Source organism: Agelaius tricolor, unplaced genomic scaffold (assembly GCF_023055355.1).
Source record: "Agelaius tricolor isolate 1412-34295 unplaced genomic scaffold, bAgeTri1.0.p SCAF_38, whole genome shotgun sequence".
NCBI lineage: Eukaryota > Metazoa > Chordata > Aves > Passeriformes > Icteridae > Agelaius > Agelaius tricolor.
Window position 1 is genome coordinate 961549 of NW_027269298.1, and position 24614 is coordinate 986162.

At 43.1% G+C, this 24614-nt stretch overlaps 1 protein-coding gene across 30 annotated transcripts in view; it reads right to left on the reverse strand.

Annotated features, from left to right (window-relative positions):
* FNBP1 (formin binding protein 1) overlaps positions 1-24614 on the reverse strand; it is a 93236-nt gene that overhangs the window by 5277 nt on the left and 63345 nt on the right. For 2 of the 30 annotated variants that reach the window (XM_071454336.1, XM_071454334.1), the window contains exons 8-19: positions 23684-23830; positions 20071-20268; positions 19093-19119; positions 18526-18708; positions 13831-13917; positions 10669-10683; positions 10483-10518; positions 6535-6644; positions 4703-4835; positions 3617-3738; positions 3143-3282; positions 2222-2380 (exon numbers count right to left, since the gene is read on the reverse strand). In XM_071454336.1, the coding sequence (XP_071310437.1) occupies positions 2222-2380; positions 3143-3282; positions 3617-3738; positions 4703-4835; positions 6535-6644; positions 10483-10518; positions 10669-10683; positions 13831-13917; positions 18526-18708; positions 19093-19119; positions 20071-20268; positions 23684-23830 (1357 nt within the window). Of the gene's footprint in view, positions 1-2; positions 2381-3142; positions 3283-3616; positions 3739-4702; positions 4836-6534; positions 6645-10482; positions 10519-10668; positions 10684-13830; positions 13918-18525; positions 18709-19092; positions 19120-20070; positions 20269-23683; positions 23831-24614 lie in introns of those variants that run through there. The other 28 variants (XM_071454343.1, XM_071454338.1, XM_071454335.1 and 25 more) reach the window with 28 other exon arrangements.

Below are 24614 nucleotides of genomic sequence, written 5' to 3' on the forward strand. Positions count from 1 at the left end.
AAAAAAAAAAAAAAAGGCAAAACAAGATAGGCATTACTGTTCTTTTTGTGACAGGGTTTGCCAACACTCTCTGACCAGAGGCACCCCTGTAAATGTCACCAGGAGCCCTCACTCAGGGACTGGCAGGGCACAGACCCAGCTTGGCTCCTCTAAGACTGTGATCAGGAGGCACCTGCAGCACACAACTTACCTGTCCTGCTCAGCTCAGCTCTGCAGCAGAGCCCTGACAACACAGGCTCCAGCTGAGTGAAAAAGCAGCTTCTGAGAGAGCACTGAGCAGTGGCACTGAGCTGCCCCTGGCTCATGGCACAGACACAGCCTGGCCAGGCAGGAAAGGCTGAGCCAGGACTGGGACTGGCTCTGTTGGCTGGGACAGTCACAGGGGCTGCTATGAGCTCCCAACCCTTCTGCCACCAGCCTTTTGTGGTGCCAGCTGCTCAACCTTCCTTCCAAAAAGAGGAAAGGATTACTAAAGTTTGCAAAGTTTGCATTAGTATTTACAATATTGTCTTCAGGAATGTCATTGCTTCTATTTCAAGGCCTGAATCAAGTCACTTCTACCAATACCTTAAAAATCAATTTGCAGCTTGCAACAAAGTTCACCTTTTAAACACAGCAGCATTTCCTCCAAATCTTTATGCTGCATTCTTTGAAGCATTCTCTTTTAGCTTTTCTTTTAAACCAGAGACTTGAGAAATAAAAGAGGTAAACATTGTTGTTCCTATACATTAGATATTCACAGATCTGTTTGATTTTGTTCCTGAAATCCAGCAAAATTAATGGAAAAGCTTTAAATGATCTGAAAAACCTCCATTGTGGCTACAGACATGGCTGCAGCTGTATCAGCCATCACCCCTGGCACAGTTTGTGTTTTTACTCTGATGGAGAGGGTTGGAATGAGAGGGTCCCTTCCAACCCAAACCAGTCTGGGTTTCCGTATTTCCAATCCTTCAGCCTTGTTCTGGCAATAAAGGGGAATGGATCTTTCACAGGTCAATAAAAACCAATAGAGGGGGCTAAACTTTTTGCACTCTTTTGCATCTCAGCTGAGCATGTATTTGCCAACAGGAACATAAAATTACTGTATTAGGGCAAAATAAAACAAGGCCCAGACAAGGCACTGCACTGATTAACACCCAACCCAACTCTGAACTGCCCAGGTTTCAGTGCTGGTTTATGGGTACAGTCCTAGTCCTCTCTTCCTGCTGCCCATAAACCTCAAAGAAAATGGTTCAGTTTGCTTTTGACTTAGATGAGGCCACTTGTTTCATACCAAGAACTCTCAAGTCTAGGAAACACAATAATCTGAAGGATTAAGTGGTTGAATAAACACAAATTATTTAACACAATGGAATTCTCACATCCTGATTTGAAACAGGGCTAAAATCTTTTGATTTCTCAATGTATCCCACTACCAGGTGTTCAGCACTGGCATTTACTCCAGCCAGGTCTGCCCTGCAGCACTGCTTCCTTACACAAAACATTTGGGAGGAATTAAAAGCAACAAACAGCAGCTTACAGAGTCCAAACTCTGAATGTCTCCATTGATGTCAAGTAAGCAAAAGATTAAACCATTAGTTCTGGTCATCTGCAACAGCAAATATATCTGAAATGTAGCAAGGTGGGAAAGAACAGAGGAGCTTTCTCAATGTTTTACCCATTTATCAGGGACCACAGAGTGCTGTGTAGAGGGGGTTTGGTAAGACCTCTCCTTCCCCTTCCACACACACTAAACTAAATTACCACCAGGTTTCAATCCAAAAGGTTCCCAGAACACAACAGGCTCTGTAAAGCTCCCACACAGACACAAGCCAGCAGTCTAAATATTCCCTCCATAAAGTTCCACCGAGTGACTTTGGGACAAACAGTCTGAGATGCCACCTGGGTATCTGAGGAGAGCCTGAAGGATCCCAAAGGGCTTTGTGCTTCCTGCACTAAGCTGGGCGTGCAATGGCAGTGACAGTTGAGCAAACACTGTCCAGGCAAGGCTGCATTTCCCCTCTGCTTTCAGAAGTCCCCCACACTACCCTTCTCTGAGCAAGAAAAGCACATTTTGCAGTACAACAAGCCATGATTAGTCCACGTACGGAATAATGCACTTGGTGGCATTGTACAGACTCTTAAAAGGCTCTATCTGCAACACAGAGCAGCTTCAGGCTTGGTTTATCTCTGTGAAAGCAAATAAAACAATAAAAATAGCATTAAATATAGGTCATAGCACCTTTGGCATTTTTGTCCAAATAGACTTCAACATAGGACGTGGGGACATAGCCCTCCTCATCTTCGTTCCTTCGGATCCGCGTCCACCCGTCCCCTTTGTCTTCTTCTATGACATAGAGCATCTCTCCTTCTGCTACAGAGATTGTTCCTTCATTCTGACCTGAAACACACAGCAACAGGCACTTCAGGCTGTGCTGCACAGCAGGAATCAGTAACTCAGACCATGGGTGGACACAGCTTTTGGTGCATCACTGGTAGCAAGAACAGAAGCTTGTGATTCAGGAGGCAGCAGTGTGTACATAAAGAACCAGAAATGTGACCCTGACAGCAGAGTTTTGGTTCTTTCTCTTGTAGAGTTCCTGTGCAACAGGAGAAAAATCCCTGTCTTGGTGCCCTTCTGCAGAATCACACCAGATCCTCACTTGCCCTTTGGCTATTTAAGGTTTAATGAAGGTTTCCCACTTGCCCTTGGCATATAAACTTGAAAAACCCCAGTCAGAGTGTAGCCATGATATTTTCTGAAAAATCCTTTCCATAGGATTTTTTTCTCCTGAGAAGCTGAGAGGCCTCAGGAACAAAATGTAACCAATGGTTATCTGCTGCTGTGGAATGCAACAGGGGCATCTGGGATTGGGCTCATGTGGTTGTTTCTAATTAATGGCCAATCACAGTCCAGCTGGCTCGGACTCTCTGTCTGAGCCACAAGCTTTTGTTATTCATTCCTTCTTTTTCTATTCTTAGCCAGCCTTCTGATGAAATCCTTTCTTCTATTATTTTAGTATAGTTCTAATATAATATATATCATAAAATAATAAATCAAGCCTTCTGGAACATGGAGTCAGATCCTCATCTCTTCCCTCTTCCTTGGACCCCTGTGAACACGGTCACAGTCAGAGAAATGAGGGTAAAGTTTGAGTGATACCTTCAAATGTATAGAGAGCTTTACACGTTCCTATGGTGGGTAGTGGTTCTTCATCATCAAACTCATCATCAAAGTCTGTTGCAGGTACTTTCATCTCAGTCTCCTGGCTTTGCTCTTCTGTGTAACTGCCATCGGGGCTGCTCAAGAGAGGAAAAACACAGCAACTATAGCAACCAACCTCAGCAGCAGAGAGAACCACTCGGTCACCAGGCTTGGGGCAAGGGGAGCAACTCCAGCTGGAGCAGCTCAGTGATTCCAGAGGTTGCTTGGAGCTGGCTAAGATAAGTGAGAACCCTCATTTTTACCATTAAAAGCTGTAAAAACGCACTGGCTCACAGCAGGGAGCAAGGGGGCTGTCACACAGCTCATCACAGAAAGCAGCAATTTGAGGCAGGGTAAGGCAGGAGGAGGCTGCAGAGCCCTGGCTGTGCCTGCAGAGGCTCTGCTGAGCCCCAGCCCGTTCAGATACTGTACCTCTCCCTGTCCTGGGCACAGCTGTTCACTCCCGACGCGTTCTGGGCCTCGTAGACCCCGCTCTGGCGCCGGGACTGCTCGCTCCGTGCCGGGAGCCGCCCCTCCACCTCTGCCAGCCAGCCCTGCCGGACAGACGGACACACAGACAGTGCTCACTCTGCTGGGGCACTCCTGACACCCAGGCTATAGAGCACAGACTGGTTTGTAAGCATGTTCACGTTTTCCTTTGAGTTATTCAATCTTATTGAAAATGTAACTGTTTTTTAGCACTGGGTCCTGCAAACACCCTGAGATGAGAGAAGCAGGTAACAGCCAGCAGGAGATGATGCTGCTCCCATCACAATCCAGTAAAATGATGTGTGGCTGCTTAGAGCAGTCTGAGTGACACCAGAAACTCAGCAATTCCTGAATGCACAAGAACAAAAGCTGGGGAGAATGAAAGAGCCACTGATTTCAAACGGGTAGGAAAGCAATGGATAGTAAAACCACATCTGAAATTAATGGGCTGTATCTGTTTATGTTCAAAGCATAATGTAGAAAGTGAAGTCTTTTCTCAGCTGTCTAATCCTTCTCATGTAATTATAATGGGCTTCATATATTCCAAACACTCCCCTTCTGTTCTGGAGATTTTGTATCACGAAGCAGCTTCCTGTTCATGGCAGACTACTCCTCAAAACATATTTCATCTGATGGCTTCTGTCTTGCTGTTAGTCTCTAAATGGTGCTTTGCATTTATGTCACTCTGATTTTCCACAGAGGTCTGTAACATGATGCTTCAATCTATTTAATTAATTAAATAAGCATCTGAAGCTCTCTGGGCAGTCCAGAGGGCACTACATTTTCTCTTCACCTCCACTTAGCACAGTTTGTTTCCTGTGGCAAATTTAACTGTGGGCTGAGTGCCACAGGAGATGTTCATGTTTGTGTTACACAAATCAGCTCAAAGACCCCAATTAATGCAAGTGCTCACATAGCCCTTGCCCTCACACACCAAAGTGCATCAAAACATCTGGAAAAGCCAGGAAGGCCCTGCTCAGACCTGAGCATTTGCTGAGCTGCTTTTAACTGAAATATCTCTTCTCATACCTCGAATTTCTGAACTTCTAATCGCAGCTTTTCAATGTTCTGCCCCAGCTCTGCCAATCTGTGGTCCACGCTCGCTGCATCTCCCATCTGGGGGTTCTTGATGTACACATCTTTCATCTTTGTTAAGGCATCTCTGAGGGGCACAACAAAAACCAAACACATTTAGTGCAGCTGGGGGTAAATGCCTTTAGTAAACTGTCTGTTCTTCACTCTGAGGTTCAACCTAAGCTGTTACAAAGGGAACTGAGAACATCCAGATGGGGCTTTTGCCCTGTATAGAACCAGCCATTGAAAAAGAACAGTAAAATTATTTGCTAGAAGAGAATTTACATTGTTAGAGATAAAAAACAGTGAGTTACCTACAAGGTAAGAAGATATTTGATATTGATTTTTAGCCTGACATGTTTTTTTATGTACTACAACAGTACCTACTTGCTCCCCTGGGGAGAATAATAATAATAAATCTCACAACCATTGCAACCTATGACAGCTCCAACTTCCTACACTAATATCTTCCCAGTTTTCAGGGCATGGACAAACAGTTGAATCATTATCATCCATCATGGGCTGACCTCCAGTTGAGAAAGTGGAACAAAGATGTATCAGTAACAGAAACTGAGGGCAAACAAGAAATTCTCACCCTGCCTGTTGCAGCTTGTCTTTAGCAACCCAAATAATCTGAAAGATATTTATTTGTTTCACACTGCTTATAAGGAAGCTGGCTGCAGATGGTTTATGTTTGCCACAGCACAGGGACAGACAGATGGACTTGAGGCTACAAAATGTGACCCCATGTCCGGCCGAGTCCCAGGGCAGCTCCTCTCAGCTGCTGATGGACATTTCAGACCTGAAAATGGAATTGTGGCTGGTCTTAGGCACAACTATTCAGATTTCCTCTATGCATTAGCTGGTGGGAGAGAGGTTAATGAGAGTCCCATGGCTCAAGTTAACACTCTTTATGCTTTAGAGTTTCCCACCAAACTCCTGACAATTGCAATCCTGTGCCTTTGCCTTGTGTGTGTGGAAACTGGGAAAAAGAGTGGGTGGCAAGGAAGTGGGACTGCTCTGTGCCTGAAGCCCTAAGGGACAATGTTGCAAACATATGACTCACAATTATTACTGTTTGTTTAACTCTTATTTAACTGCTGGTGCTATTTTCTCCATCATAAACTGTCTTCATTTAAACTTCACTCTGCTGCAATTCCATATCTGATTTAATGTTGGGTTACCTCAGAATCAATACAGAACAGAAAGAAAAACCTGCACAAAGGCAAACCTAAGTTACCACAGAAGAAAAAAATAAAGCAATGAGAAATCATATAACCATGTGCAATTTTCTTTTCTTATCTATGATAGAAAATAGAAAGGAGAAATTCTGGGTTAGTAGGCAAAATAAATAGGTTCTTGAAAGCAAGCTGACACAAAATGTAGGCAGATGTGTACAAATGCAAAGCAGTATTTAGGAAGAGACCAGTCTTGAAATCCTCCAGGGAAGAAAAGTTCTGTGTCTCACAAACAAAACAGGCTGAATCTTTAATGCAACTACAGAATGTGAACAAACACAAAGCACAAATACAGGCTGCCAGAATCAATTAAAAGTGTGTAGCTAAAATAGCCTTATTCTCAACCAGAATGATAAATGCAGCCTTGTAGAAAAAGCATTCACAGAAGCACAGGAGTCATTATCTTCCAGGAAATCTGAGCTACAGATCTGACTTTGGATGATGCCATCATCTCAAAACAGCCTCTCCTGCTGGGATGTACCCACATCCATCCCACACAAGGGCTCTGCTCAGTGCAATTTCACTTTTCATTGGAGGGGTTTGACTCACCTTGAATCCATCTCTTTCTGAATGTCCCTGTTTAGTTCATCGACCTTTTGCTGAAGCTTCTTCCTTCTTTGCTCAGGTGGGAGATTGCTGAAGTCTTCTGGGCCTGCTCCCTGCACAGAGTGGAATGGAGGGTGGGGGGATAAGGAAATAAATTAACAATCAGAGTCTGAAAGAATCCTTTGGGATTGCATTTTGAAAGCAGCTCACAAAAACCTGTGCAAAATCACAGTGGTCTGAAGCATTGTTCCTGTTTGTAGCGTGTTATCAGTCCCTGAATGGTGAGGAATCTGGATGCCCTCAAAATGATCCCAGGAACATCCTGCTTCCCTAACAGTGGCTAATGGAAGATCAGCTGGAGAATTCCAGAATTCAACAGCAAAAATGAGAAATTATATTTTTCTACAGTTTTATCATCAATTTTTTTAACAGCATTCCCTTCTGATGGAAAGCTGATCCTTCCTGCCTTCTTTCACTCAGCTACAAACAGCATTCCTATAAAAGCAGTTCCTGGCTGTTATTCCCATGCCTCAGTTGTACTTCTGTGCACTGCTGACTGACTGCTGGTCCAACACAGTTCATTTATGTCAGGGCTCTCCTGAGCACACCAAGCTAGCAGAGGCATTCCCCACTGGACTCTGCAATTTAAAAAACATGCTGCTTACTTTCCAGGGTCCACATTCCACGCCAAAGTCTCTCAATTTTTCCTCTCTCATGTGTACTCACATAAAAACCAGAAGTTATATCAAAGCCATGGAATCAGTCAGTTTGAAATTATAACCAAAGGAAAAAAAAATAAAATGTGAAGACCACAGTGGTTACCTTTGTGTGATTCTGCTTGAAAACCCCTTTTCTGCCTTCTGCTATGTCTCCTCTTGATTGCCTCCATTTGATATAGCAGATAGATGACACATAAAATACATCCACACTCTTTTCTTCACAGTAACACCTATTTTTGTCTTGCCAGAAGGCAATGGAGGCAGATTGGGTGGGCTATACTGAACACATTAATACTGATTAGTTGCACCATAAGGGAGTGAGGTTCTTGTGCATGAGCTTGAATTTGGGCAGGTTTTGTTTGTTTTGGCTTCTGCTCATTCTCTGTCCTATTTCTGAGGGGGAATGTGGGAGATAGAGGGGTAAAACCACAAAGCTGAGTAACCAAACTCAGTGGTCCATCAACTCACTGAGAGCCTGTGAGCTGGGCCATCATCTGCTAAAACTCCAAATTTCTCTCTGAGGAGAGGGATTTGGAGGAGACACAGCCACACAAGCTGCTCATTAGACCTTGGCTCTGTACTGAATGTGCTGGGACTCTGTGACTTTCTCCTGCAGCTGCTGTTCAAAGCCAAGCTCTGGGGTGTCAGAGGGCTGGAGGACAGCCACACACAGGTCACCTTCTCCTCTGGAGTGGCCAGCCCAAAGCCACAGAGCAGGCCTGAGGACACTGCTGCTGTACTGATTGTCAGCCAAAGATGGCATGTGCTTCTAAGGAAGCCTTGATTATCTCTGCAATAATACTTAAAATTCCTTTTGTGAGACAATGAGAAAGCAAATTTAAGACAAATTACTAAGAAAGTTATGCTGATTCTGAAACTTTCCCCACATGGAGTCCTACCAGTGCTTACATTACTTGATGTGCCTGGTAGAGGAGAGATCTATTTTAATATATTCTTTAACATTTAGATTTTTCTTGACAGGAACTCCCACATCACAACAGATATGAGAGTGATTCAATCTATTTTATGGATAATCTACACTAAAGTCAAACACATATTCTTAAGGCAAAGCATCTGGAGGCAGCTTTGTAAACAAACAAGCACTTACAGGAAAGTCTAGATAACATTCTGACATATCCTCCTCACTTCTAAGCAGAAGAGACAGGCTTGAAAATATCCCCAGCTGTACATTAGTACAATGCAGCAGATAGAGTGGAATTTGGAAAAGCATCATTTTGGTATCTCATTTTTGATTCTTCAAGTTGATTGAAGAGTTCTAAGCTGGACTAAATCCAGCAGCCTGGCTCACAATGCTTCAGACCAAGGCAGGAGTTGCATGGAGCTGCCACCAAAGGCTGGGAGGTGACCTCACTCCAGCTTTAGGCTGTGCTCAGGAATTTCCTACCAGAAGCTGGAGCCCCTGCTCCAAAAAGGAGAGTCAAGAGCAGTTTTTGCACATGCTGGGCACATTTCATGCTCTCAAGCACAAACACACCTGGGCTACCTCTCAAGCTGTGGACATTGCCTATGCTTTTAGAAATGCTGCAGCAGTGAGGTGAGGGGAAAGCTGAGCTGTTTCTGGTGTGCTGCTCACAAGGTGTCCTTGCAGAAAGAGATTGAGTTAGGATTCAAACTGTCCCAAGATGAAGGACTGTGAAATCAGAGCTTGTGTTAGTCCAGGCCCTGCTCTGGACTGAAGCTACATGTGAGAACATGAGCTTTTTCAGCCCCAGTTTTGGCTCTTGCATAGTGAGGATCCAAGAGGAGATTTAAAAAAGCTGCTTTTCTCCATCTGAGGGGAAAATGGATCTCAGCCCTCCCTGCACATCTTTCCAATTTCTGCAATTCCCAGGGAAAGGCTATGTCAGCCATTTTTGGAGGATTTATTCCTACATGCAAAGGCTTAACTCAGCTACACAGCACACTAGCACTGTGACCAAGAAAAGGAGTGGAAATCTGCTATAAATGCAGTGGCCTCCCAGGACAGTGGCTTGGCAATGGCCAAAAGAATGTTTGCACATATTCCAGGCACTCCCACCATTCCTCAGACCCACCACAGGTCTTCAGTGAGAAGCAACCTTGCTAAAGGAGCCCAAGAAAGTCACTGTGCTGCCAGAGCAGCAGCAGGACCCAAAATTGCCAGGGATGCACCAGGCCCAGCTCTGAGCTGCCATGATGAGCTGCCATGAGCAGGAGAGGCCCACAAGGATGTGTCCAAGCACAAGATAAATGTAGAATCCCAGAACAGTTTGTGTTGGAGGGGATCTTCAAGCTCATCTTGTTCCAACCCCCTGCCATGGGCAGGGACATGTTCCACTATCCCAGATTGCTCCAAACCCCGTCCAACCTGGCCATGGGCACTGCCAGGGATCCAGGGGCAGCCACAGCTGCTCTGGGCACCTGTGCCAGGGCCTGCCCACCCTCCCAGGGAAGGGAAAGAGCACCCAAAGGCACAAACTGGTGAGGAATAAGAGAACCTGGCAGCTGACACAGCTTAGGTGCCCCTGTGGATCCCCTGAGGTCCCCAGATGGCCTCACTGGCTGCAGCCCTCGTGTGTTTGCACAAGGTGGGGCAGCAAACCAGGCACATTCTGCTGCTGAGGGGCTCTCCAGGGCCAAAGGAATGTGGCCAAGCTGTGGGACACAACAAGGTGTGGAGTGTCTCAAGCAAAACAATACCTTGTGCATGGAGTTCAGCAGTAATTTGCATTCCCAGCTCTGTTCCCCCTTTCCCTTTCCAGCTCAGTAACATCTTTATCTTACCATAGTTCAAGTAACCTTCCCAGCTGCATCCAAGATGGAATTTAGGATTCACACAAATTCATATCTCTCAATTTGCAAAGTTAAATCAGATTGAGTTAACCTTGTTAAGGTTAAGGTTTACAGAACTTAAATTAATGTCATTATTGGTTATTCTGAAGAACTACATAGGGCTGTAAAATGTAGGTGATAATGATGCAGATTTCCAGTAATACTGGACATGGAAAGCAAACTTTGTAGCTACTTTACACAGAAAGATATGCATGGCTCTCTGGAAAAAGTCCAGCAAGCACAGACACCTTTATTTTATTTTCCCCCTTCTTTTAATGTTTTAATGTATACTTATACAGTATCAGAATTGCTCAATACCGTTTTTCTACATTTTCATAGCCCTAGATTATAAAAGTGAAAACTAAACTATATATTAGAGTTAATTTTTTAGCAGCTTATTAGAAGACTGAATTCTGATCACCTCTATTAGACTCCAGACCTGTGTATTCAGATTTATCTGATAAATGTCAAAAAAAGCAAACACAAAGAAGAAACAAATTTAAAAGTTAATTTCAGTGGCATGTCACATGTGGCACAGTGCACATTAAACACACACACAGGAAATTGTGATTAAAACACAGGACAGGCATGCTGTAAATGTGCTTACCAGCTTGAGAGAAAGCTTCATGTAAAATTGGAGAGATACAGGGTGGGGGGAGAGAGAGAAAAAACAACAATGCATCAGTAGAAGAGGAACTTTTTGAGGTTGATGTTACAATAAAATGACACAATCCCCTTGCTGTTGGAAGGCAAAATGGGTCACACTAACAGATCTGTGCAAAAGTTCACAAGATGGGCTTGGGCAGCTGCCATGACCTGGCCAGAAATGGGAATGGGAATGCTGGACCTGGGCACAGGTGAGATCAGACCTGGACTGACTGACAACAGCTACACCAACAACACTGGGAGTTCCCATCACAGCACTGAGGTGGGAAAAACTCCCAGCTGGCAATGCATGGGTGTCACTTTAGATCAAAAACGTGCTGAAATGCATCAGCCCCTTCATGGAAGGGCTCTGGGGGGGTCAGCCCTGAGCCAAACCTCGGTGGAGAGGAGAGGAGCAGCTCCCACAGCACCCAGCACCGTGGACCTCCAGGGAATGCCTGGCTCTTGGCTCCAGCCAAAGGACAACACCCCTGGACTGTCCCTGTGGACTGCAGAGTGCTGCCCAGGCAGGCACAGAAAGCCATTTCACATTCTTGGACAATTCAGAAATAAATACTCAGACTCAAACGTACTTTGGCCATAGTCGGACAAGGTCAAGCCCAAGGAGGAGGAAAAAAAAACATCTATTCTCTTGACACCAAATTGGTTCTATGACAGCATGGTAAGACATTATTCAACCTCCTTAAATGATATACATGATCTAATTCTTCAGAAGTTACCACATTTCCTGGGACAGAGCCCAAATATTATCTTTTAGTTACTCTGGGAAAGCAAGACTGAAAGCAGCGTGTGCCCATGGAGCAGCATCTGCCCTGCCTCACCTGCACACACAGCTCTGGGCAGGTGCCCCAGGAACTCCCAGGTGAACAACTGTGCCTGGGCACACAACCACCAGAATTCCCAAAGCCTCTTCCATCATTGCAAAATGACAGAACAGCTGCAGTTCAGAGGATTTCCAAGAGATAAGGGGGACTGACAGTGCTCAGTGCTGTGCCAAGCACAAGTGAGCTGCTGCTCAGGATCTAAAGCCAGATAGAAAAGGAGAATCCAAACTCCACCCAGCCTCCTCCTCCTCCTCCAGCAAGGGGCACTGAGCTGCCCTGCCAGCTCTTGGGGCAGTTGTGAAATGCTCCAGCTACCCAACAAACTTGAGGTGCATAAAAGCACACACTCCATGTTAGCAACAGCTGGAAGGTAAAAGCTGGAAAATGCCTCTCTCCAGGCAAGGATTTGTGCTGCCAGACTTGGGAACCTCTTTCCATTCAGTTCTCTGTCACTACCAACAGCTCCTGGCAATGTGTTCTCAAACAGATGCTCCATTTCTAACAAAAACACAGTTCATTAGGATTGGATTTAAAATAAAGGCTCCACACCTCTTGTGGGCAGCTGATTTAAGAAATACACTTTTTTTCCCCCCAAAATAACAATTCCCATTAGTTACCAGGATTTTTACAGCAACACATTCCAGCCATTCAAAAGAAATGATCTTGAAATAACAGTGAAATGCTGCATGTGAACTGACCCTTCAGTGACAAGGCAGCAGTGACACTTCCCTCTGCAGTCCAGTCCATTAGGGAACAAACACATGATAATATAATCACAGTGCCATGGAGAAATTCACCCTCTGAGCTAAAGAGGCCATTAAAAAAATAAAGCAAACAAAACCAATCCCTTGGAGAGAGCAATCATAGAAGGAGAAAGAATGGTCTGAAGAAATTCAGCGTAGGCAGCTTGTGTTTGCATCATTGCTTTAGCACTCCTGTGAACTTTAGCATAGACATGATCAGCACAAACTGAGATTCTTGTACATAGATACAGACAAGACTCATGGTGCAGAATAAATATTTACCTATGAAGCACTCTAAGAAAAGGCACAAATGTATGCTACATGCTCTAGTGGCTAAACACTACTCACTCTAAAGGCACTAAATACTGCGGAGAATCATCTGCATCAAGGCTATTCTTTTGCTGCAAATTCAGCAAATTTGAAAGGGATTACAGACACTGTATGCCCAATTCTTTTGCTGTTAAGTATGACAAAAATAGAGAACTTTATTAATAGCATTTCCAAATAGTACATCAGGGATTGTTATAACCAGTATAAATAAAGCAGTTCATAGGCTGGAAACAATGAAATGCTGAAATAAGTCATGTTCACAGTTTTCCATTTCTGAAATTTATTGGTAATTTTACGTGACAGTGATTCAGTTTCTATAAACAAATATAAGCAGATTGAAAATAAATCTGCATTAAACACTACATAACTACTTTTGCCCATTCTGTTGGCTTTTCACAGCTAGAAACTTGCTCACAGCTCCTGGGAGAACAAAGGCATTTTCCCCCCGAATGATCAAGTAAGTTACATTTCCTTGAAATGAGCAAATGTGTTTCAAGCTGTCAATTTAAACCAAGCCTAGCTTAGTCTTGCAGGGAAAATAATGAAGAGTCTAAGAGCCACAAGCTTCAATAACACATGAGAGCATGAAAGCCAGCAGGTCCATGTGTTATTGGACAGTCACGGCCACTAACCTCACTTACAGAAAACAGGGGTGAAATAAATCACTGGACTTCCATACATACAACCAAGAGGTAATTTTCTTTTCTTTGGGTTTTTTTTTTTGTTTTGTTTTGTTTTTTAAGTGGCCCTGTAACAATCTCCCCATACTCTGCTTTGTCCAAGTAGCAGATTTAGAGGTCACATATCTTGATTCCATGAATTATCATCATTATAGACAGCTCACAGAAGCTTCCAAAGGCTCTAGGGAATGCTTCACAACCAAGGCACAGAATTCCTGTCCATCGGGGCTCGTGATGCTCAAGACTGCATTCATTAAATCATTTAAAATAAATGTGCAGAACCTGTTCGCAACACCTTGAATTTCACAGGTCCAGCTATTTTAATTGTGCCAATTTCAGCATTTCCAGGACTAGCAGACATTATCTTTCCTGCACATCACACTGTAAGCTGCCACTTGCCTCCCACCAAATTTTCCTTGGCTCTTTGCCAAAGCACATTCCCACAGCACACTGGGGCCGGCGTTGTAAGTGGGGTTAGCGACTGTGCAGCAACAGTATGGGCTGATCACACCATACTCAGACTTACAACATATTCCCTAGCCTCAACGGCACACGTGGGTGTCCCTAAAGTCCTCTTCATGAGTTCTTTGTGAATATACAAAGACTGTGTCTGCTGGTGAGTCAGCAAGAGAAAACACACATTGGTTACACCGGGGATGAGCACGGCACCTCTGTGTTCACTGCTTCTACAGCAAAAGGCAGCTGTGGTGTTTGACTGCCCTCAAAGTGGGAGCCTCCTGGGAGCCAGGTGGATATTAAGAGTTCAGCATGCTCAGAGAGATCAGAAAACATGGTATTTTTAAATGCTTGTTTAAATACCAAGGTCAGAAGGCATCTCTCTTAGTGCTAGAACAAACCATGGATTTAATGACCCCACCCACCAAAAAGCCCCGATCTTGGCACAGAGAGAGACTTTGGAACAAGTGTTCCCAGGGCAGGGAACAGAGCAGGCTGCACAAGGGGTGGTTTGCTTGCTGCCTCTGCATGCTCACAGAACAACAAAGTACTGAACAGTGGGGCAGATCCAGAGCTGGGTGTTGAGGACAGGAGTGCACAGAGTGTCAGAGGAGACGGGCAGGGAGGGACACAGCAACGGGTGCAATGGAAATAAAATCACATTGTAATGAAGTCAACAACTTCCACTAGAAAGGAAACCACAAAATTTCCTCCGTGTGCTTTATGGAACTTGGATACTGGCAGCAATGTCTGCCCCAGCTCCCAGACCATCCTCCCTGCTCAGCCCCTTCCCAGGTTCTGGGGAGAGGGAGGGAAGCCAAGTCCAGTGCACACGGAGTCATTCAAAGGTGTAAGTTCTACCCCTGGATGTTGTTAGTTTGGAGGATTGCTCTTTTAAAAAATGGTGCTGATGTTACTGCTGCTGCAGCAATAAAATTAAAGAACACAAAATTAATACCAAACAGCAGAATACTGAGTTTCCTTTGTCCTCAAAATGGAATTAGAAAAAGCAGAGCAAGCATAAATGAAATTATAAGTTATGTAACTGGTTCCTCTTTCTTTGTGCTCTTCTGGCTTTAACTTCCCTAAAGAGATGAAGTTGATTTGAAGTGCTACACTAATTTTATAGTGTCTTTTAAAGCAGCTATTAGAAAAAACACAAAAAATGTATGACAGTTTTCCCCTTCTCCTAGCTCTGATCCATAATAAGTGCTCTAACAGTTTTATGGTATTCTCTATAATGGACATTTCTGCTGCTGGGGTTAGATGAAAAAAGCTTTGAGGGAAATTCAAAAATGTGATTAGAAAACCATAGACACTGACAAGAGTCAGCACCTAAATATTTAATTTTTTTTTAACAGACTAGGATTTCATATTGGCAGTGACCACTGATACTGGTATTGGTGCCTCCACATTAACCTTGCATCTGTTGTGAATTGTTCAGGCATCTGTTTCCTTCCATGAAAACAAGATTCATCGGATTTTTGGTTTGGAAGCAAAATTAAAACCAGACTGGGCATAGAACGTATCATAGTTAATTATATAATGTGTTTTAACAGTCGCCAGTGATTTTGCCAAATGCAACCTAAGATGCTAAACCAAAATTTTGAAAGGAAATTGCTAAAACACTCTCCCTCTCCAGACACGTCGTGATCTCCCAGATTTCATGGAGGAGTTGCATGGAATCCATTCCTGTGTTGTGTTTCAAGGATCAATTACAATGTGCAATTCCTGCTGCTGGAATTTATCCTGCTACAGTCTCAGGATTTGCTCATGTTAAATAGTTGCTTTTCTTTTCCTTATTCCTTAAGACACTGCAATAAAGGAGTGTGATCCCATTTTTTCTGAAGTAAACTTTTTCCCCTGGCTTTGTAGGATTTGAGAGCTCAGGTTATCAAGAAATCCAGGGAGCACCTGCTTGGCAATTTGGCTGAACACTCTAAAATAAGGCTTAAAGAGCCTTGTGGGCACCTTCACTGAAGGTGTCTGGAGTGGAATTCTGCCAAGGAACAAACCCAGCAGTGCAGAGACAATTCAGAGCAATGAAATGATCCAGAGTCCCAACTCCTGTTACACTGTGCTACCCTGCTGCTCCCTGCATGACCTTCCAAAATGCTGCTTCCCTGATGTACAGATCAAATGTTCTTCTTTTTCACCTGATAAATTTAAAGGATTTGTGGGTGGCTCTTGATTTTCTTTTTGCCTGGTTAGAATGATTTTATTTTTGAAGGTCATATGGCACTTGGATGATCTCTTAGTCTGACCATTTGTAAAATACAAATCACCAAGGAGCTCTAAAATGTAAATTTGACAAGTCTCCAAATGAGACAGAGCAAGTTGCCAGAGGTTTTCAGCCTCTCCTCCTCCATATCTCTAAATGATCCAAGGGGCCTGAGTTCATCCCTCTGGGATGAGAGATGATGATCTGAACACTGGACTCCAAATCCTCAGGATGAGTCAGGCAGGAAAAGTATTTACACACAAACATCCTGGTAGCTGAGAGGGGAAGGAAATGAAATAGCAAAAGAACACAGTGAAAGGTTTAAATGAAGATTTAGCAATAGCCCTTTCTTGCTTATTCTCAATGAATGTGTCAGCAGAAATTTGAGGGATTCCAGAGAAGACCATAGGACATTGTTCTCATTACTTTGCCTTTCACACAAAGGATTGAAAACAATATGGCATGCAGAATTCTTAATTCTGTGTTTGGATTTCTTAGCTATTTAATACATAAAATAATGGCCTTCCTTCAGGAACTGTGAAAAGCAATTAGTTATAATTGCCTATATGGCCAAGCAATCAGTCAGTAGGGATTCATACATTTGAAATACAAACTGGTGAAGTGCCCATGGAACTACAAACCAGTATTTTCAAGTCAAGTAGGAAATAGCCATTTCAACATTCTGTTCTCTGAATGCCACTGTGGAGCATTAGATGGCCACACACCCCTGACCTCCAGCAGTGCCTTCACCCCACAAAGTGACCCAGCACTGCCCAGGAAAAGGAGGGCTCCAGCTGCCACTCCTGGAGTGGTGCCACCACCCAGCACACCCTCAGCTCTGCTGCTGCACAAGCAGAACTGAAAGTCTGTCTCCACCTGATAAAACCACTGAGAAAAGATGCTCTGAGCCAAATTGCAACTGAGGTAAGAGGGACATGTTCAGAACTTATCTTTGGACAGCTTAGAAACTTCCCACTTCCCCAGTGAAACAGGGATGGGAGGAAATGGGATTTTTTGTGTTCTGAGTGTCCCATTAAATGGCAATTTCCTAGCAAAGAACTGAAACTGTTTAAAACATCTTTATTTTTGACTCTTCTTTCTGTAACCAGACGAGACAGTGCATTGTTTACAGCACTGCTCTCAGTTCTTTGTAACCAACCACTGAAGTTCCCCATGGAAATCATCTCTGCTTTTATACAGCTCCAGTCCTCAGACCTAAATGAGTGCCTGGAGCAGAATTTGGGCTTTTCTAAGTAGTCACTTCCTCACTGTTACTGTCTGCTCTAAAAAACATTTAAAATACTGAACACTTCTGTCTCCTTCCTGTAATTTTTACAGGAGAAAATAATTCTAAAGGTTTCACCTAGGAGGCAAAGCCATGCTGTGGCAGCAAATTTTCAGTACAAATCATGCCATGTGTGGAAGATTAAGTCTTATTTTGTTTGAAAAATGGCAAATTTTATCTCAGGGACCTAACATTTTATTTACTGCTTATGAAGACCACCAATGAGAGGATTTAATTCCAGACAAACACTTCAACATTGATTTATGAATATAACCACAGTTGCTGTCAGCAACAGGAACAGCAGCTGACCTGGAAAAGAAGGAAATATGGCCTGAGGTTTATCAGCAGCAAAGGAGACAGGAACACTGAGCTTGGAACAGTGGTGTTGTGTCACAAAATGTGGGTCCAGTGTGACCTAAACCCAGGAGAATCCCCAAATCAGCCCTAGAGACTTTCAGCATCTTTCCACCACACAATGCTTAAACCAGCACTGACACACTGCAGCTGCTGGCAGGGGAATCCCAAATCCTGCTCCTTCAGAACCTCTCCTCTGTCATTTGGAGCTTGCATACTGCACCAATGAAGCTTGTGCACACAGAATATGAGTTTAAACTGTGATTGTGGTGATGGGAATTGTGTCCCAGTCTCCCCTGACCTGGCAGCCCTGGCTTAAAGCACACCTGGGCCATGGAAAGGCTTTGTTCCCACCCAGAATTAGTTCACCTTCCTCCTCCCACCAGTTCTTATGTCAATACTCAGAGTTCCTACACAAACTAACACTGCAGCACCTGAACCACGAGATGAGTGACTGGAACAAAGTTCCCACTGCTCTAGTGACAATGTCACATCATTCCAGACTGAGCTTTTACCAACTGAAATCACAACTATTATCTCCTAGAATCCCTCCTAATTTACTCTTCTAACACAGGCATTGAGCTGAACCCACGCTGCAGAGAGAAAAACTAAAGACTTTGACTTCTTACACGAGCATTACTCAATGTTCAGCTCCTCCTTCCCCACTCACCCAGATTTGTAATTCCCACCAGGAAATGTACTTTTTGTGGTTTCATTGTGGGGGTTTTGACTACAAATGGCTTGATATGTTGAGAACCCTTGGATTTGTCTGCATGTTGTGATAAAACACAATGGAACCGTTCACAAAACAAAAGTTTTTACATAACAGAACGTGCAATAAAAGCGCAAGAAAGAAAAGAGAGAGAGAGAAAAAGAGAGAGAGAGGTATCCAGAGGAGAACTTACCCCACGCTTTAGGCTCCTGAAGCAGTGGATTTTGGGTTTGGAGGTCATGAACTCGTTGAAGCGATGGGAGAGGGGTTCCTTTTGCTGCTTGGGAGACTGGGGGCCGTTGGGAACAGCAGAGGGTGAGGCAGAGGCAGGGGGAGGAGGAGGGGGCTGATGGGGGGATGTTAAAAGGGACATAAGCTACGTATAAGAGATGGAGAAGTGACAGAATAAAAACCAAAATAAAAAGATAAAACACAAAACGAAAATAAGCATCAAAACCAATATTTGAAATCCAGAGAAAAAACCAATTAAATAATTAAATATTAAAGGCCATGGTTTAAAAGAGGGGAGAAAGCAGTAGTTAAGAGTCGTGTTAAATGAAGAGTTGTGATAAATGAAAGTATTAGTAAGTGATGCAACAGAAGAGTAACACAAAAGTATTTTGAAGGAAGCTCATGCAGACTCTTCCATGCAGCACTATCCCCATAAATTGCCCTGTTCTGCTCTGTGGACAGCTGCAATAATGCATATGGATAGAGCTTTCAAATACCTGAATTTAAATGGATCAGATAAGGAAGGTACCTTAGTGCCCAGTAGCGTTTCTATTATCTGGAAAACAACAAACCACATTCCTTCCTGCTTCCAAATCATACCTCAGCAACGTGCATCACACTTCACTTGTACAGATCACTCTATGAATTTGCTCAGGAGTCAGTCCTGGTTGTGTTTTCATTCTGGCTACACTGATGTAAGCACCAGACAGCGAGTCCTCTCCCACACCAGCACTACAGGAAACTTGAGAACCCCTTTAAAACTCAAATTTAAGTGGTTTGGCAAAGGGTCAGAGCAAGAGTGGGGTCAAAAATACAAAGCTATTCTGGGCTTCCATCAGTGTTACTGAAACCTGATTGAGTCCAGTCCCCCTGACACGTCCTGGTAACCCCAGATAAATGCTGCCATGCATTATGGTGTAAAGTATGACAGTGGGATGAAAAAGGTTTAATGGGTACATAAGTTAATATGGTCTTTTAAACAGTCAACTGCTCAGTTAGTTCTGCTCCATTAGTTGTGCTTCAGAGTGAATCCCAGCAATTCCCTGCTCCCAGCCACCCACCTGCTGACCCCAGTGCACAGACTGGAAAGACCACGCAAATGGAAAGCCAAGGAGAGTTTGAGGAGTGTCAAAACAGTAATGCCACACTGAAGCTTCCCACAGGAAACAAGGTTAGTTGGCACACATGGCACTAGGTAAGTGGTTTACAACTCCTTCTCTGAGTTAGGAACAGAAATGGACCATGGCAGAGACGTGACAACTTAAGTTAAATTAATTTAAAAACTGCAACATAATTAACGAAATTATACAAGAAAAAAATAATTAAAGTTTTAAAGAAACTTAAGTAACCAAAGACTACAACAAAACACCACATTAAGACATCAGTTATTAACTTTCTGAATCTAAAATTCTCTTTAAAAAAACTAAACTTGCCAAGATTACTAGACAAGACACAGGTTATTGACAAATCACATACTAGCACCAAGCTCAAGTTTACAAATCAGTACCTTATTTTTCTTGATGAATGGCCATAACTTGCCCTTGGATTTGCTACCAAACTTGGGCTCTGACTTCCCATCCCCTCTGGAGTTGGAAAGGCTGGATTCAGACACTGTCCTCTTCATGGGCTGCGTGAAATCCTCAAAGTCGACGTCTCCCGGAGGCTCGAACCCTGATTTAAAGGCTTCTATTACCATCTGGGAATCCTGGAATGGGACAGACCAACACAGGTGTGAACATCTCAGGGGAGGCTTGACATCAGATTGCTGGCACTTTAAGGCAGGACAAGACCAGCCCTGGGTGTGACCAGGCTCATTCCTGGGTTTGAATCCCCTTCCAGAGCCCAGGATCAGTGCAAGTCTCTCCACCATCTGCTGGAAAGGAGTAAGAGCTTGTGAACTTTACTGACTAGAAAAGCAAATCACACTTCAGTAAGTGTTTCATAACAAAGATTTAAGGTACAGATTTGCTGGGAATACAGCTGTTACCAAATCAGAGGAAAATCCCTATAAAGACTCCTATAAAGCAGAGCTCTTGTGTGATCACTCTGCCACAAGTCAACAAGTTGGTTGTGAATTTAGTGAGAGTAAATGGCTGTAAATGTTTCATGAGCTTTACCCAACATCTGAGCAGTCCAAGGTCACACCAGCAGCCCTGGGCCCTGGTGTGGGAGCCACTGAAGCCAAATTCCCTTTTGGCACTGCTAGGAGGGATCTAAGTCAGCCACAAACTGGCTGTAGATTGTGTACAATGGCTTTGCTCTTCTGTTTTGGACAAAAGGCAAAGGAAAAAAAAAATCAAAGGCAAACTAATCCATAGCATTCTTCCTACTCAAGTCTACAAACAAAATTAATTATACATAAGATCAAAGTCAGACCTCAGCTTGCCAAATGCATTTAAATCTAATGGACTCAGGAAAAAAATATCCTAATAGACTTCTTATCTACTTGTTTTCTTGGGAAGAGAGATTATGTTATACTCTAACAGATGTAGTCCAAGATCTCTAGAGATGCTGTGCCTTGGCACACAAACATCTTATTATTCTCTAGAGAAGAGCATCACTGCCCTGTTACATAAAAAGAACTTGTTGCTTTGAAGGCATTTCACAGGTTCTGTAATGGCTCTAGGTAAAATGCTGTTCAGGAGAAATCTGCTGGGATGTAAACATATCCAGAGGCCAGGCTCCAGTGAGCAAAACACAGATACAGGAAAAGCTTTGCAAAAGTCTTCATGGGATTGTCAAGATCCACATGGATTTAAGATCCTCACAATCTATCAGGTGGCACCATGAAATTCCTGCATGAATTTTAGACAGGTAGAACAACACTTTCCATTATCCCTTCCTTGTTTGACATTAAAACTTCCTGAGATCTGAACTTGAAGATATTTTTAATGATAGACATGCAAGCAAGATGAAGAAGGATTAGAGAAGAGGGGGAAAGAGTGGGAAAAGCTGAGAGAATTGGGATTGTTCAGCCTGGAAAAGAGGCTTTGGAGTGACTCAGCTGCTGCCTTCCAGCACCTAAGGGGAACCTACAGGAAAGATGGAGAGACTGCAAGAGCCTGGAGTCTGTGGATTCCCCCTCCTTGGAAGTGTTCCAGGCCAGGCTGGAAAGGGCTTGGAGCAGCCTGGAATAGTGGAAGGTGTCCCTGCCCATGGCAGGGGGTGGAACTGGATGGGCTTTAAGGTTCCTTCCACCCAAACCATTCTGATTCTAAGAGATTACACTAGGTTATATTAAATATTCCACTGGTATTTTAGCCTATGCATGGAGCTTTTCCCTTTATCTCTTCTGAATTTTACAGTCTTCCTTCCATTTATTCAAAACATTATTCCACTACAATGGAGCTAAAAATAAGCAGCATGCTCCATATATCAGAGATAATGTCATAACAGGAACTCCAAGCCCATAACAAATTCATTTTATCTGCTGTTAGAGCCCTCTGAATCAGGTTCTGCACAGGTTCACCTGGCAGCCACCACAGCTCCCACTTGCCACACGACCTTTGTGTTGTTCAAGTGGTTAGAAAGGGAATAAATGGAAAAAAAATAATTTAAAACTGACTTAGAGACACTATAACAGCAAACCAGTATTCCCTGCTAAGTCCAGGCAGTTTCTATTGGCATTAACAGGAATTCTGCAGTGCAGTGAGGGCATAAAGCAATCCTATTTACACAGTTGCATGTTTAATAGCCAATCCAGCACTTTCATTATAATCAACACAGTTAGAAATTACTGCTCCAGAGATAAAAAAAGCCTTGAAGATATTTAAGGAGAAAGAACTCTTTATGAACATAACTGTTTCCAGATAGGACAGACTAAACCCTCTGCAGCTGCTCAGATATAACTGTTTTGGTTAAATATATTTTTGTCAGCACAGTGTTTACAGGACATCCTGGTAAACTCAGTTATCAATGCTCAAAGTCATCATTTTGCCATGTCACACTTGTGTATGAGCCATCATGGGCTTATTTGTGAGCAAGAGAATATAAAATTCACCCTGATTCCAACACCCAGCTTAATTTTATGCCTGTTTTGCTAAGAAGACTTGGGCAGAGTGTGGGCTGAGATATGAATCTCCCCAGCATGATTTCACCATGCAGCACCAAAAGCTGGACCTCAAGCAGGGTATGTTGTTCTAATATGGGAATTGCTGCCCCAATTCCCCCTTTTCCCACTCAGAGTTGATCTCAGATCCCTGAGTTTCCTATGCTGCTCTCTGTGAGATCAATTGCTGAACAGAGAGCAGAGGATTAATTTCAAAACTTCAGCCTCAGGGTTATGGTGCCAGTTCATGGCTCCAGGCACTGAACAGCTCAGAAAAGATTGCAGTGAAAAACATGTATGGGAAATTCAAACAGGCAGCAAGACACTTGCTGTCAGCATTTGAAGCACTAATGTGAAAGGCTGGAAGAACAGAGGCTTCATGTAGGAAGGGAGCAGATCACTCTGCAAACAAAACAAAAAACACATTTGGCCTTGTGGTTACTGTACATCAGGAAGCTCAACTGAAATCTTTATCAGCTATTCTTTATCAGCTTTTCCGTCAGAGAGGTTTCTTTGCATCCTGTGAAGGAAAATGATGCTCAGACATCAAGATTTGCTCATCTATAGGTTGCCAGCAAACCTCAAACCTGCAAAGAAATATTTTACAGAAAGATTTTGTGATAGTTCCTATTGCCATTACTTCAAATACTTTCATTATTATGAAGTTAACTGGAATCAAGGCATTTCTGAGACAGTTTTCTGTTTATGAGACATAGAAACCACCTTTATAAGAATTGGTGATTAAGTATTTGAAATTATGTCTAACAACACATGCCGATGCCTGCTTTTAAAATGCAATATTTCAAAAAGTAATTATCCTAATAAAATGAGAGAATATTCCTTAATAAAAACCAAAATAATTAAAAAGTATTGCAGGCATTTCTGGATGTTAAGTAGATTTGGGGAATAATCTGAGCACATCCTGCCTCAGACAAAGCAGCTTGGGACAAGAAGCTGTTCTTTGGTTTAATTCCGTGACTGCAAAGCTCTTGTGCTGAGCCTGGGCCCAGGATTTCAGCCCCCATGAATTTGAGACCAGTACTAAATTAACAATCAACAATGCAACACTTACATTCTTGTGATCCACTGATTCTGCAGCCTTTGTTATCTCATCCAGACACTTCCCAATGATGGGGATCACTTGGCGGTCGACTTCTGCAAAGGTTTTCATGGATTCCCCTATCCTCACGATTCTTCTTTCCTCCATCTCTTGTATTTTCTAAAATATTACATTTCATTCGGGTCAAACACCAAGATTAACTTCACAGTTTCACCCAATTTTCCTCTCCAGCTTACATCAACTGCTTTAAAACTTAAGGATTAAATATATTTTTAAGAACAAACTAGGACAGCGGTTCTCAGGAAGGCACCAAGTGATACTGTTCCCTCACACATCAAAATGTCATTCTTAAAGTAATCTCTTTTACTATTACTGGAAATTTTTCAATTAACTTTGTATGTTAAAAAATGCTGATTTGTCAAACTGCAGCTTTAGACTTTTGTAAGGATGGTTCCTAAGGCTTTTAAAAGAATTTCTGCAACAAATTCTTTCATTTTCTGTGTATGTTCAGAACAATCTCATTTTCATTCCACTGTAGACTCCAACCAAAGATCTTGATGTCTCCCCTTCTTTCCCCTAGAAGGTAATTTCTGGTGTTTAGGGAGTGCTGTATGTCATGTTTTGTTCACAGTGCATCATGTATTGATGTATTAATGCACAATAAAAACATCCTGTGTTGTTCACAGCACAGCTCCCCACTGCTCAGTGGATTCAGCTCCAGGACCTCCCTCCTCTACCAGGAGGGAAACTGAATGTGGCATAATTCCATGAGCAGGATACAGAAGGGCATGAACAGGAGCAGCCTGTTTCACTGGGCAGCAGGAGCAGTCAAAAATCCCCTTGGCCTTGACTGATCCACAAGCAACATCAATTCTTTACAAACCAATTTATTTCAACATTTAAATAAAGCAAGCCCTGGAGGTTGCTAGTGCACTGACAGGGA